The sequence below is a fragment of the Engystomops pustulosus genome, chromosome 8, assembly GCF_040894005.1.
Source record: "Engystomops pustulosus chromosome 8, aEngPut4.maternal, whole genome shotgun sequence".
In the NCBI taxonomy this organism is placed as follows: domain Eukaryota; kingdom Metazoa; phylum Chordata; class Amphibia; order Anura; family Leptodactylidae; genus Engystomops; species Engystomops pustulosus.
In genome coordinates this window covers 60,253,032-60,268,259 of record NC_092418.1, presented here as the reverse complement: position 1 = coordinate 60,268,259, position 15,228 = coordinate 60,253,032, and the positions used below count along the sequence as shown (strand labels likewise).

The window sequence follows — 15,228 nt, the reverse complement described above, 5'->3', positions numbered from 1 at the left end:
TCATCTGGTAAATGCTCAAACGTTCTAAATTTTGTTTCTTCATTTTTAAAAAATAATCTGTTGCACTTTTGGCTCTATGACAGGGTGATCGTGGAGAGAATGGTTCTCCTGGTGCTCCAGGGTCTCCAGGTCATCCTGGAGCTCCAGGTCCCGTTGGTCCTGCAGGGAAATCAGGGGATAGAGGAGAATCTGTAAGTAAGCTGTACAATATAAAAGCACCCTTCTTTTTTTCTATATGTTTAAAAGGACCGTTATCAAAGTTTTTTTGTCCTAAACAGACATAACCCTGTTTGTTGTATTTCACAAAATTTTGTTTAACACTTGTTTAGAAAAACAAGCGGGTATATTCATTTGTCCGTGGATTTTACATGTTTATATGATTTTTCACCTGCACTAGTTGGTAAAAAAGAAGGCAAATGCATACATCATGAGATGAGACATTTTAAAGCAAATACAACAATAATCATATATATAGTTTTATGACAAAGACAAATTGAAATATCAAGAATAAAAGAGCTAAGTAGAGAGTACTCTAACCCCTTAATGACCTGGCCCTTTTATGTTTTTTCATTTCCATTTTTCACTCCCCACCATCAAAAATGTATAACTTTTTTATTTTTACTCGTAAAGAGCTCTGTGAGGGTTTGTTTTCTGCATAACAAATTGCACTTCTTAGTGATGCTATTTAATATTCCGTGCCATGTACTGGGAAGAGGAAAAAAAATAGAAATGCAGGGAAAATGGTGAAAAAACGCATTGGCGTCATTTTCATGTGGGCTTGGATTTTACAGCTTTCACTGTGCACCCCACTTTATTCTTTGGGTCAGTGCAATCACGGTAATACAAATTTGTATGGGTTTTAAAATTATTTTCATACATTTACAAAAATGAAATCCTCCTGTACAAAAATGTTTTTTTTTTTTTTTGCCATCTTCTGACACTAATAACTTTTTCATACTTTTTCAGTACGGCAGCATATAGGGATTTTCCTCATCATTCATGAATGTTATTCATAAGTAATGAATGGGTTAAAATGAGACATGTCATGGCGACCAATCGCCGCTTCCCAATTACGTCATGGGGAGTGACGATCTTCACCAAGATGGGGGCACTTTTTTGAAGCCGCTGGCAGTTTCGCACCGATCGCGGTTGTTAGCGGAAAGTGTTTGCTGCAATATGCAGCAAAGACTTAATGGCTATGGAGAGGGCTTTGCCTGTGAGCACTCTCCATGCACCCACACCCGATGCGAGCCGTACTATTATTGCAAGCAGCGGGAAGGGGTTAAAGATACAATAGCATACATCATACAGTACTTACAAATGTTGATCTCACTACTTACACTTTTTTTTTTTTAAATAAGGTCAACAACATTAATAGGATGGTTTTAGTTGTACTCAATTGTAGAATATTATCAAATAAAAATTATAATTGTATGTTATCTTAATTCTTTAGTTCTTGGAAGTATAACACAATTTTAAATATTTACCTTTTTATATATTTACATAGCTTTTTCTTTTTTAGGGTCCATCTGGTCCTGCTGGCCCTGCTGGTCCTGCTGGTGCTCGTGGGCTTCCTGTATGTTTTAAGTTTCTTTTATTGAACATGATTATTAAATCCCAGTAAATATATATAGTAGTAGAATGTTATTTTATACGTTAATGTTTACTTTTTAATGTATTTATAGGGTCCCCAAGGATCACGTGGTGATAAAGGGGAAGCAGGAGAACGTGGTAGCAATGGAATTAAAGGTCATCGTGGATTTCCTGGCAACCCTGGCCTCCCTGGTCCTCCTGTGAGTTTACATCAAAATTGATTTAGAATTTTTCTCTTCCTTCATTTAAAACTATTGGATTTAATCAAAAAATTGCTGGCAGCATTTTTGTTCTTTGCCTGTCAACAAAATAAACAACTTTCTTGCACCTGACCACATTTTAAGTTTTTACAGTCTGTTTAGCCTTATTAGTACTGAAGTAATGTCATATCTTTGTTCCAGGGCTCCTCTGGAGAGCAAGGTGTTGCAGGACCCCCAGGCCCTCTAGGTCCTAGAGTAAGTAAATCATTATTATACAGTGCATATTTTGGATACTCACTATAGAAGAGACTAAACTGGCAATGTCTCCCATGTGTGAACAGACACCAACACAATTGCTGAACAGGGCAGGGTTAAGGACCAAGTCTGGGCTTATGGATAGCAAGATACAGGGTTCCACAGTTCAAAACATACATTCCAATGTACAACAGAAAAAGAAAATAGTCTGTGCACTCACCAGTAAAATACAAAAATTTATTCATGGCATGTGGGGCAAAGAGGCATGTCAAAAAATGTTGAGCAGTCGAGTTAAACTAATGAATTCAATTATGCTTTCAGGGTCCACCAGGTTCAAATGGTTCTCCTGGTAAAGATGGAACAAGTGGATATCCAGGACCCATAGGCCCTCCAGGTCCCCGTGGTAGTAGAGGAGAAACTGGCCCAGAGGTAAAGCTACACTACATATGCATATGGACATAGTAAATAAACATTCTATATAATTATAGACTTAATTATATTAAGTCAATTAAATAATAAAAATATTATTATTATTATTATTATTATATGCTAACACAAAAACAATCTTAAATACTACAACTGGAAATATGTATTGCATTAGTATTAAATGTTCTATATATTCTAGGGATCTTCTGGTCAACCTGGTCCCCCTGGCCAGCCGGGCCCTCCTGGCCCACCTGGTCCTTGCTGTGATGGGGGAGGAGCTAATCTTGGTGCATATGGTGGGGAAAAGGGACCTTCAGCTCCATACTATGGCGACCAAGCAATTGATGCAACAACTACTTCTGAGATTATGTCCTCACTAAAAGCTATGAATAGTCAAATAGAAAACATAATCAGTCCTGATGGTACAAGAAAGAACCCAGCACGCAACTGCCGTGACCTGAAATTCTGCCATCCAGAGCTGAAGAGTGGTATGTAGTTCTAATATGTTATATTGATATTTGATAGAATGAAAATCAACAATTTCAATGATGCATTCAAAAAGCAATCCTTTATTTTTATTTTTCAACTATTATTTTTCACTGGAGAAATTGTATTTTTAAATACACCATTTTGGGATGTATTTTAAGATGAATACATTTTGAGGGACTTTAATTTACTTCCATCATGCAGTTTGAATGACATACTTGTAATACTTCCTTTACATAATGTTTAACAGTTTTTCACTATTTTTTCACATTTAAATGCAGTTTATTTGTATTCACAATATTTTTTAAACTTAATCGCTGAGAAACAAGCTGTAGAGTTTGCTACTTTCATTTGTACATTACATACATTTCAATAATACAGGAGGAAACTACCATTACATTACATTAAGCACGAATGTGACATTTTTGTTAAATTAATGTAGGAGAATACTGGATTGACCCCAACCAAGGATGTAAAATGGATGCCATTAAAGTGTTCTGCAACATGGAATCTGGTGAAACATGCATTAATGCCAACCCCAGAACTATTCCACAAAAGAACTGGTACACTAATTCTGAAGGAGTTAAGAAACATGTTTGGTTTGGCGAGTCTATGAACGGTGGCTTCCAGGTGAGCCTGAAACCAAGTTTTAATTTTGTTTTGAATTAAAATAATGAGTATTTTATATCATATGAAATGGCTATTATGGTTAGTGTACAGCAAGCTAGGGCAGAACCACATAATGTTGCAGTCTATACAAAAAGATCCTTAAAGGGGTTTTCCCACAAAGCAAAGTTAGGCCCTATCCACGGGATAGCCTAACTTGCTGATCAGTGGGGGTCCCTGTGCTGAGTCCCCCGCACATCGTGAGAAGACTTCCTCGCCGCTGGAGCAGACAGCCGTGCGTGACCTTTCTCCTCAATTAATCTCTATGGAGCTGACGGAAATTACCGAGCTTTGCTTTGTTGAAAAACCCTTTCAAGTTTAAGTTAAAACTTACATCTATTCCAGCAGATTACTTTTTCAAGCTTTGTAAAACAGTTCTGCTGTAAGCCAATCACTGACCTACTAGTTCTTGGTCATGTGCCATTGCCATCATTTCAATGCCTGTGGCCTGGCCAGTGAATACATCTGGATCACAGGGACATTTTGTACATCACGGTTGTCTTTTTCTTTTGTTTTATATTTTTAAGGTGTGTGATTTTTGTCCAAGCTGTATATATGTTTAAAACATCTTAATGTGTATATTTCTTTATTAATAATTGCTACATTTTCATTACAGTTTAGCTACGGTGATCCAGAGCTCCCAGAAGATGTTTCTGATGTTCAAATGGCGTTCCTCAGAATTCTTTCTAGCCGAGGTTATCAAAATATCACTTACCGTTGCAAAAACAGTGTTGCATACATGGATGGAGAAAATGGAAATGTTAAGAAGGCCGTGAAATTCATGAGCTCTACTGAAAGTGAACTGAAGGCTGAAGGAAACAGCAAATTCACATACACTGTTTTGGAAGATGAATGCACTGTAAGTATTGTATAGTTTCTAAGTTTTCTTTCTTTTCTTGCATAGTTCCATTTGGCTAACCATAAAGCCTTTATTACTGTCTTTTGTATTACTGCCTTTAAGTTTAAAAATAGGTATTATTGCATCATTTCTATCTCTTAATTTTTATTTAGAAAAGTAAAATTTTAGTTTTAAATTCCCTAAAATAGTCCAAATTGATAGCTTATAATTTTGCACTTTTTGCCAAAGTCCCTGCTCTCATCCTCAACTATGAGATTGCAAAAGTAACAGCACTTTCTACTAGTGTGTTCTTGGAAATCCCAACGCAAGGTTCCAGAGAAACGTTTATTTAGACGCAACACCAACTGCTAAATTGTATTTCCTAGTACTTCTTGACTGGGTGAGGGGTGGCTAAATACAGATATAGCATCCAGGCTTTTTTTGGTCTTACATATCTTTGGGCCTGTGCCCCTACTTTCTTTTCATCATTTCACCTCTCCACTCCCAAAAATGTCTTTTGTATATACAACATTTTTTCCCCTTAACTTCTCTTCTATAAAAAAAAATACATTACTGCAGCTATGGATCTTTAAAACTGGTAAACCTGTATATGTAAATGTGAAAAGTACAGTACAGTATGTTAAATTACTATTATATCATATACTCTGTTTCTAATTACTTTTCAGAAACACACAGGACAATGGGGTAAAACAGTTTTCGAGTACCGAACACGCAAGACTATGCGATTGCCTATTGTAGATATTGCACCATTGGATATTGGAAGACCAGATCAAGAGTTTGGTGTAGAAGTGGGACCAGTATGCTTCTTGTAAATTTAGGGTATTACTTAATTTTAAATCACAGCAAACATTCAGCACTCTGTTTTGTCCCATTAAATTTTTAACATCCAAATAGTAATTTATTTCCACACATTGTGGGAAACATGATCATTTGGTGGAGAGCCACTAAATATTTTGCAAAAACACAAACTAAATGCTTTGCTCTATTTTTGTACCAACATTTTGAAGACATCTGGATGGTGCTATAAAAAATCAACCTATGAGATTTAAAAACACTGTGTATTTTTGTAAAACATGTGGCCAAATATGTACTGATCAGAATAAACATTAACCTCTCCCCACTGTTCTAACCAAGATGAAGTTCACAATGTATAGAAAGAACTTCCATGTTTCATCTACCTCATCATGGGCAGAATGTGGGGAGAGTTTGATGAGGCCTAGGAATAACAACCTAAAAGACTCAGCTGGGAGTCAACACAATTATCATTTGGCTTCTGAAACAATTTGTCTGGCACAGATACTATTTTTGTATTGCTAGAACTGAAAAAGAAATTCAGTTTTACAAGGTGCTTTCTATATGTTCCTGTCATTGCTGGCCAAGACCACTTAAATAAAAAGTAAGAGTTTGACAATCAGATATCATGGTGCTAAATGCTAATAAATATTGATGAGTAACTGAACACAGGAGAAGAAAGAAGAAAACAAAAAAAATGTTTGTCTTCTGTTTAAAATTATTGCTGGTATACAATTTCTGTGCTACTTGTGAATTCATGTGGCATTAGTCATCATTGTTCACTGCAATAACTAAATAACAGTTGGCAGGCATTAGCCATTTTTGTAAACTTTTTCTATGGTTGTTTTGTAAAGAGACACATAATAAAAAGATGTACAAAACACATTCAAGCTTTTTGTCTTGTTATTAAGTATCCTGGTAGATAGATGTAGAACAATGTTTGCTCAATAAGTTCAAACATAAAACTAATAAAAAACAGTAGTTTATTCTTATCCCTGCTGAGAGCATGTCTAGAAAACAGTCTCTTACTATATTTATTTAACTTGTGGGACAGTTAGGGCACATATACACAATAGTTAACAACTAGAGATGAGCAAGTATACTCGTCCAAGCTTGATGCTCGTTTGAGTATAAGCATACTCGGAACGGCTCGTTGCTCGGACGAGTATTTCCCCTGCTCGAGATTGAGCATTTAAATAAGAAAAGACAGTGAATTAAATTAAAACAGTGAACACATGATCATTTAAGTGAAGAACACAGTGAAGAACACATGGAGGAGAGGAGCGGGGGCTGAAGTGGAGGCTGGAGCGGAGCGGGCTGGAGCAGGACCCTGATCACATCACAGCCCAGCCCGAGCACAGAAAGAACACAGTGAAGAACACATCCAAACATCTGCTAACTTATCGGAAGACACAAGCGCCGAATTGTGTTCTTCACAACAGTATGTGAAGAACACATTGCAGATGTATGGAAACATCTGCAATGTGTTTTTCACGCATATTGTTCTTCTGCAATGTGTTCTTCACTGTGTTCTTATAATGTGTTCTTTCAGTGAAAACATCTGCAATGTGTTCTTCTTTAGTTTTCTTTCAATGTGTTCTTTCAGTGAAAAATGCTCGAGTCTCCCATTGAGTGGGGTTGAATGGGGTTCGTTATTCGATACGAGCACTCGAGCATCGGGAAAGTTCGACCCGAGTAACGAGCACTCAAGCATTTTAGTGCTCGACCATCTCTATTAACAACCTATTTTTTAACCAATGGCACATGGCTGAACAGTTAAAATGCAGACCATGCTTTTTTTCTGTTCTTCTGATCATCAGATTTAATATAATGGGTTTACCTATTTGATAAATCTGTAATTGAGAAGTTATGGTCTTCAGTGTACATAGGCGCGAATGTAAAAAAATGTAAATAAGACAAACTTTGAAAATTCTCCACTATACCTGAAATGGTATGTGCCCCATAAACTGTTTATGTGCCCCATAGACTGTGTATTCAGGGAAAAATAAATTTCTTACTAATGAAAAACTGAAGGAAAAATCATCTTTCCACTGCCAATTTTGGGCAGGTTTGTGTGCAAGTGCCACACGCCAGACTGTGGTTTGCTTAAAGGACATCTACCATCAAAATCAAGCATGATAAACCAATGACACTTACTTATAAATGCAGGCACAGTCACAGTGGTTATTTTCTTATATTTGTTATCTGTATTTCTTTTAAAAATGAACTTTTAAAATTATGCGAATTAGCCTGAAGGGCTCCTGGAGTTGTTACTAGAACCCCTCTGGGCTGCAGATACACAAGCTACACAATGACGCTTACTTATAAATGCAGGCACAGTGACTGTGGTTATCTTCTTATATTTGTTATCTGTATTTCTTTTAAAAATGAACTTTTAAAATTATGCAAATTAGACTAAAGGGCCCCTGGGGTTGTTACTAGAACCCCTTTGGGCTCTAGATACACAAGCTGTTGCAATGTGCAAGTAGCAATTCCCTCTGTCCCACCGTGTGCTGAACTTCCTCAGCTGTAGTGAGATTACATCAGGCAGAGAGAAGGGTGCAATACTGAGGGAGCAGAGGGGGAGGGGTAAACAGTGTTACAGCCTGTGAAGCTAAGACCCCCTGGAGTCCTTCAGACAGGATCCTTACTAGATTGGTAAAAGATTGGGGCATGTATATGCATATGTATTTAATTGTAAGTAAGGACTATTCCTGTACATAACACCCCTCAAATGAGCTTTCGCCAAAATAATCTGAAAATACATGTCTCCTTTTTTGCCAGGTATCCTCCCAGGGGGGTTTACCACACCAAAATCTTATGTTCTTCATTGTTCCTACATTGTGGTCGCTTAACAGTCTCCTTAACGGCTACAAGGAAAATTCACAATTTGCAATGCCTCCAATTGTAACAATATACATTATAATGTACTAATGTACCTAAGTCATCCCCTAAGAATAACCCACATATTTATGCTACTCATTTTGGTTTTCACACAGTACATTGTCCCCACTGTGGCCCCAACAATTACTGCCCCTCCACAATACTTGGGCCACATACTTTACATTATCACCTAATAATGTTCAGTAAGCCAGGCAGTACTGGCAGATTAAGTACAGTAGTGGCATGATCATTAAAATAATAATGATGAGGAAGACTTAGCACACAAATCAGTGAGCAAACACAATGATATTGGTCTATTTCAGGGCATTAGATGCTTAAGACATAAGGAAAAGCCAACCAGGAGGAACATCTTGGTGGAGGGAAGTTAACATAGTCACCAAAAATAGTAATAAGACAGAGTTGGAACTCAAGTTACTTCCGGCTGCCAAGTCATAGGTTCCATTTTTAAGCTAGGTTTATAAAGGGTAATGCCTGGCTGACTGGGGAGCAGTAGTGGCTGCAGCAGAGGTACAGTGGGTAACACCATGGGGTGATGTGTACTAGGTTGGCCCAGCAGATGAAAAAGTTAATTCTATCATGTCCAACAAACAATAACTTGGCTGCTGCTGGTGCAACATCCCCCAATGGGGCATGGTCTTTCCATGGCTTGGGGGAAGACAGAGCCCTAGGTACCTGGCTGGCTAAGTGTGGGCTAGCACTCGTCTGTGGTCACAGTGCTGGGTACCAAGAAGCAGAGGCTTTGTCCACAGCCTAGCATGTGGAAGTAGAAGGAATGGAGGAAGAGACTGAAGATTTAGGTTTCTCCCTGGGGCAACCCCGATATAGAGGTGGTGGTGAATGGAGTGCCCGTGGTGGTAAAAGCCTTGGACATGGATCAAAGCTTGTAAAGCATTTAACTTACAGTTTGTTTTCTTGCGACTTGCCAATGGCCACAACAGCAGTAACATCAACTGGGTTGAGATGACTGGTTTGCTGCATATAGTTCCAAACAAGTGCTCAGAGCCTGGTAAAAGTAGCTTCAGGCTGGAGAGGAAAGTAGGATCTTTAGGCAGATATACAGCAGCTCTGTACCAAATAGGGCCAGTAGACGTCGGCATTGCTAAGGGAAGGACATGTCACATTAAGGAAAAAAAATACTCTTAACAGTGTTAATCTATGGAACCTATACAGGATTAGTGGGCCTTATTTCTCCTACATCTAAAAGGTATTTAAGTTTCACACTTTCGTTACATAATTCATCTGGGTGGGATGTTACATACCCCCTAAGTAATTGAACGAGCCTCCTGTTGCGATTTAGGCTGATGCTGGTAGACAGGTGGTATGTATAGCCTCCAGAAGGTATGCTGCAAACCTGGAAAGTAGATAAAAGAGCACTCTTTATAAAGTGCCCAGGCCATAACATAGCATACCGTGGAAGACAAGCCTTCCGACGTCCTAGTAAATGGTACCGGGGTTGGTATCAGACTAAGTACATTGCATATCACAAGTACAGTACAGTTGGTAGCCACTCTCCCTTAAACAAACCATTTTCTTAGGAAAGTAGAGTTGTCATGTTGTAGAATTTATTTAGCCCACTCAACCTTGCGCTCACCTTTCACTCATTTCACAAATTGAGCATACAGTTCTCACAATCCAATTATGAATCCACTGCCACCACTTATTGAATTTACATTGGGAACATTATACAAGTATCCCACTCTATCAGCTTTTGTCTCTCAAACAGTCACCTTCTCAATCCACTAGACATACACCCTCGGCACTCTAGTATTCACACAGCTAATCAAAGTTTAAAAGGCTATAAGTTCCAAGAGCATACAGGGACCAAAATTAAAGTGGAATCTTTAATCCAAAAGGAGTTCCGTGCTTCCAAAAAGAGGTTAAAACAAAAGGTTTACAAAATAAAATGACACAACAGTTATAAATTAAAAAGGTAGAAAATAACAGAAAATTGCAGTAAATCCTGATTCCCTGGAGGTGGCAGAAATATGGGCACACCAACTTGTACCGGCAGCCTCCCTACAGTGAACCCTTTTTACCTGCATATCACAATGTTTTATACATTTTCTATTTGGTTCAGGTTTCAGAACCTCCCATTGATTAATTAGTTAAAATAGTTTCCCATGATTGGTCAAAGTCTTAATGAGAGGCAGAAATGTTTAAACATTTTCTTTGTTTCCAAGTCCTGATTGGGGGAGAGATTACCAAATGTCTTTTGAAGTCTGCACAAAAAAGTTATCAGGTCAGAGTTTATCAAGCTATAAAGAACTCCAGGATGTTGAAAAAGTTGCATGGACACTTCAAGAGATAGTAATTGCCCTAAATTTACTCTCCAGACATTTAAGATTAATATTTCCATTACACACTCCAAGGCGTGAAAAACGTCACCTAGGTACATATACACATCATATGTACATATAAAATACAATACAGTATACCTGCCGTCTTGCGGTCTTACCCTAGCTTACAATGTCTGCGTTCAGAAGAGATGGGTGGTTTTAAGCACAACTGGGGAGAAGTCCATCAATGTCTCCGGCTTTTTTTTATAACAAATTTTATTGGAGATCATAGATAAACAATACAAGGCATTACAGTTGTTATATCATCTCAAATCCACCATGCTAGGATTTTATTGGCTTTTTTGCTTAATGAGTAGTATATGGCTTTCATTCTCCTCAAAGCCTGCACATATTTATATCCTGCTAGCTCTGTGCGAACAGAATGGGGCACATTTACTTACCCAGTCCTGGCACGATCCCCGCTGTGCGTTGTCTGGCGCGATTCACTAAGATCCTGCATGTGTTGCTTCCATGCTCAGGTCAATGTCTTCTTATTAAACGCTGAGAGAGTTAAACAAGAGACTATGGACCACATTTACCTACCCATCATGACGCGATCCCTGAAATTGCATTGCCCGACCTGAAGGCACTCTGCCGCAATTCACTTAGATTATGTCGATTCAGCATCTTCTTCCTGGTGCATGTAAGTGCATTGTCTTGTGACACAATTTGAAAGTTAAATCCTGCACTCAGTCTGAATCAGTCGGATCCTCCGATGGCAGGCCCCCCGATTTCTGTTGCATGAAAGCCAGCACAGCCGCGCCACAATACGATCGTGTGCGACACAATCCCCAGTTAAATATTTGTCACAGTTGCGCAAATCCTGAAAATGTCGGAAAATACAAGGAAAGTGCGATCCGCGACCCTTAGTAAATAAGCCTCTATGTGTAATGTTGCTTCATTATTAGCCCTCCTATCTATGACAGGCACCTCCATAAAGTGACTTTGCATAAACATCTTGTGTGTGCACCATAGTGTATAGTGAGACACAGCAGAAGTGTCAATGGTATCAAAAATTCCTTCAATGTCTTCCTTAGGGCACATTAACACTGCCGTTGCCCACCGTACTGTAGCACGGCGGGCACACAGCGGCGCCAGGGAGAGGAGGAGGGGTTAAAGGCACAGAGGAACATGGTGCACGGCGCCATTTTCCGAGAAAAGATAGGACATGGCCTATCTTTTCACGGGGGACGGAGCGGTACAGTCGCACCGGTGTTATTTTGAGTGCACATTTGGAAATTTTTTTCAGCTTCGCAGTACACGGCATGTTAAAATAAATAATGTTACGGGAAAGTAAAATTTGTTACGCACAAAATAAGCCCTCACACAGCTCTGTACACATAAAAATGAAAAAGTGGAGAAATGCAGAAGAGTGGAGAAATGCAGAATTAACCGTCAGAAATAGTTTGCAAAACCCAGAAACCTCTGTATGGCTCGGAGGCCTTCTGAGCGTGGCCTCTGAAGAACTGCAGACAGTTTCTCAGGGTCCATCTGGAGGCCTCTGTCAGAAATTATGTAACCGAGGAATGGAAGGATAACTTGGTGGGTTGGGTGAGCGTAACAGCATGACGTAGTCACGCTGCGCACCTGTTGCCTTCCCCTCCTCGTACCTCCTGATGCTGGTCTGAATGATTCACGGGGAGAGTGATGTGCCCCGGCAAGCGTGTGCTGACCGGGCAGTGTAGTGAGTGCCAGCTGGGGATCCGTGGTGTGCAGCAGAAGAGTCCGTGAGTCCTGCCACGTGTGCCCTGTGTGCCGAGTGTTGCTCGGAGGATCAGCTGAGAGCGGCAGATCTGAAGTGAGGAGTCAGCTGCGAGGATCCTGGTTCGGAGGCGGCTGCCGCATGAGGAGGGATCTTGGGGCTCGGCGCGGGAGCGTCGGATCTGAAGAGGCTTCCACTGGAACGTCGTGGTCAGGACCGGGTGACCTTACAACTGGATCCGACAACGATCGTGTCCTCTGTCACAATCCGGGTGTTTCATGAATGGGACCGGCGGACATCCGTAGCTTATCCTTCATCTCAGCTGGGTGAGAGCATTCTAGTGTACTAACTCACTGCCCACAGCATATTTCTCTGCTACTAACGCTTCAAGGATTCCTCTTTGTGGTGCTGGTTTATACCTTGTTGCTCGTTTGGCGGGGGTGCACTGCTTAAGACTAACCTTACTTCTCTGCAGAATCATTTTAACCCTGCAAAGGTTTCTATCCCGTAACTATTTTTTGTGCTAAAGATCTTCTTTAACGACATTAACTAACCAATGGTTTCTAACCCGTAACCCGCAACCGCTCTAAGTCGCAAGAAAGAGTGGTCTTTCGCTTTTTTGCTTATTGCATGAATCTGCTTGCTGGGACCCGTATGCTGTTTAAGACTAACCTCTATTTATATTCAAAATATTTTTATTAGATTTTTTTTTTTTTCGATTATCTAACCTCTATTTATAATAGACCTATTCCAACTAATCAATGGTTTCTAAACCGCTACCCCTCAGAAGCGGAGGAAAGTTTGATCTCTATTCATTATTTCTATGCATGTGTCTGCAAATTAAGACGTGCCTCTCCGTGCTGCAGAAATATATCAAGCATTCCATCTGGTAATCATTCTGGTCGCAGGAACCTGTTGTGAATATTTGTCCAATCATCTTGTGCATTTCTCTAGAGTAAAAGCGAGTGCTCTAGTATCAGAAGAATGCAGCGTGCATACACGTCCTCCTGCTCACTATCCACTATCCCAGCAGTAACACAGCTACATACAGCTGCCTCGCCCCCAGTAACACAGCTATATACAGCTGCCTCGCCCCCAGTAACACAGCTACATACAGCTGCCTCGCCCCCAGTAACACCGGTACATACAACCGCCTGTCCCCCAGTAACACAGCTACATACAACCGCCTCGCCCCCAGTAACACATCTACATACAGCAGACTCGCCCCCTGTAACACAGCTACATACAACTGCCTCGCCCCCAGTAACACATCTACACACAGCCGCCTCGCCCCCAGTAACACATCTACACACAGCCGCCTCGCCCCCAGTAACACAGCTACACACAGCCGCTTCGCCCCCAGTAACACAGCTACACACAGCCGCTTCGCCCCCAGTAACACAGCTACATACAGCCGCCTCGCCCCCAGTAACACAGCTACATACAGCCACCTCATCCCCAGTAACACAGCTACATACAGCCGCCTCACCCCCAGTAACACAGCTACATACAGCCGCCTCGCCCCCAGTAACACAGCTACATACAGCCGCCTCACCCCAGTAACACAGCTACATACAGCCGCCTTATCCCCAGTAACACAGCTACATACAGCCGCCTCGTCCCCAATAACACATCTTTATATCCACCTTCACACATTTATGTACCCATATACATTTATACACTAATAGGCTATATTCACACTACCGTTACCCGCCCGTACCGTAGCGGGCAACGGCAGTGCACGGGGAGAGAAGGAGGAGGTGAGCGCAGCTCACCCCCGCCCCTCTCCATAGGAAGTTATGGCGCATGGCGCACGTCCTATCTTTTTCCTGGGTACGGAGCGGTACGGTGCCACACGTGTGCTGCACCGTACCGCTCCCGTAAGGCGCCGTGCGCCCATTGCCGTCTATGGAGGACCTATATCGGCCATATATACGTCCTCCATATGGTAGTGTGAATGTAGCCATACACAGAGTATACACAAACTCATAAAGTATATACACACATACAGTATATATACATCACACATACGGCGTACACATTATATACAATAAATATATATATATTTACACATACAGTATACACTGACCATATATACACATACATGCAGTATAAAAATACCATATACACACATGCTGCATATACATACAGAATATACACACATACAGCAAATACACACACATTCAGTATATACAGCATTTTCACACACATACGGGAAATACACACACAAATTCAGTATACAGAGCATATACATACCACATACACAGCATATAAACATAAATCATATATATATATATATATATATATATATATATATATATATATATATTTAAATGTGCACATATATAGGCTTATACAAATATATGCATGTATAAATACAGTATATACATATATAGACAGTAGATGCATATATACACAGTATATACAGATATAGACAGTAGATGCATATATACACATATACACAGTATATACAGATATAGACAGTAGCTACACATATACACAGTATATACACCCAGTATATATACTGTATATGCATATATACATCATATATACACATATACACACAGTATATACACTGTATATGCATATATACATCATACATACACAAAGATAAATACATATGTAATGTATACTTACCATTTTAGGGTGACCAGTCGTCGCGGGTGTTCAGTGGGGTGCTTGTTCGGCGTGCGGGTCAGTTGGCTGCTGGTTCGGAGGGGGGGGGGGGCGGAGGACCGCTGCTTGTTCCATGGGGGGGGACAGGACGGCTGCTGGTTCGGGGGGGGGGGGCGCCGCAACGGAGGATGGCTGCTGGTTCCAGCGAGGGGGTGGGGAGTGGGATGAGCGCAGGACGGCTGTTTGTTCGCGCGTGGGGGGTGGGCGGTGGTTGGCTGGTAGCGTAGCGGAGCGAGCGGGTGGGCGGGGAGCGGAGGAGGGCTGCTCATTCCAGCGGGCGGCGTGGCCGACGTGAGCAGAGGACGGCTGTTTGTTCGGGCGGGGGGGGGGGGG

General features: G+C 40.8%; 1 protein-coding gene across 1 annotated transcript in view; it reads left to right on the top strand.

Moving 5' to 3' along the window:
* COL3A1 (collagen type III alpha 1 chain) overlaps positions 1 to 6,162 on the top strand; it is a 70,364-nt gene extending 64,202 nt beyond the window's left edge. Inside the window, exons 43-51 of the mRNA XM_072120969.1 lie at positions 84 to 191; positions 1,523 to 1,576; positions 1,686 to 1,793; positions 1,995 to 2,048; positions 2,370 to 2,477; positions 2,674 to 2,962; positions 3,403 to 3,590; positions 4,243 to 4,485; positions 5,151 to 6,162. Of these exons, the coding sequence (XP_071977070.1) occupies positions 84 to 191; positions 1,523 to 1,576; positions 1,686 to 1,793; positions 1,995 to 2,048; positions 2,370 to 2,477; positions 2,674 to 2,962; positions 3,403 to 3,590; positions 4,243 to 4,485; positions 5,151 to 5,297 (1,299 nt within the window). The 3' untranslated portion in view covers positions 5,298 to 6,162. The remainder of the gene's footprint in view (positions 1 to 83; positions 192 to 1,522; positions 1,577 to 1,685; positions 1,794 to 1,994; positions 2,049 to 2,369; positions 2,478 to 2,673; positions 2,963 to 3,402; positions 3,591 to 4,242; positions 4,486 to 5,150) is intronic.
* Positions 6,163 to 15,228: the final 9,066 nt, after the last annotated feature.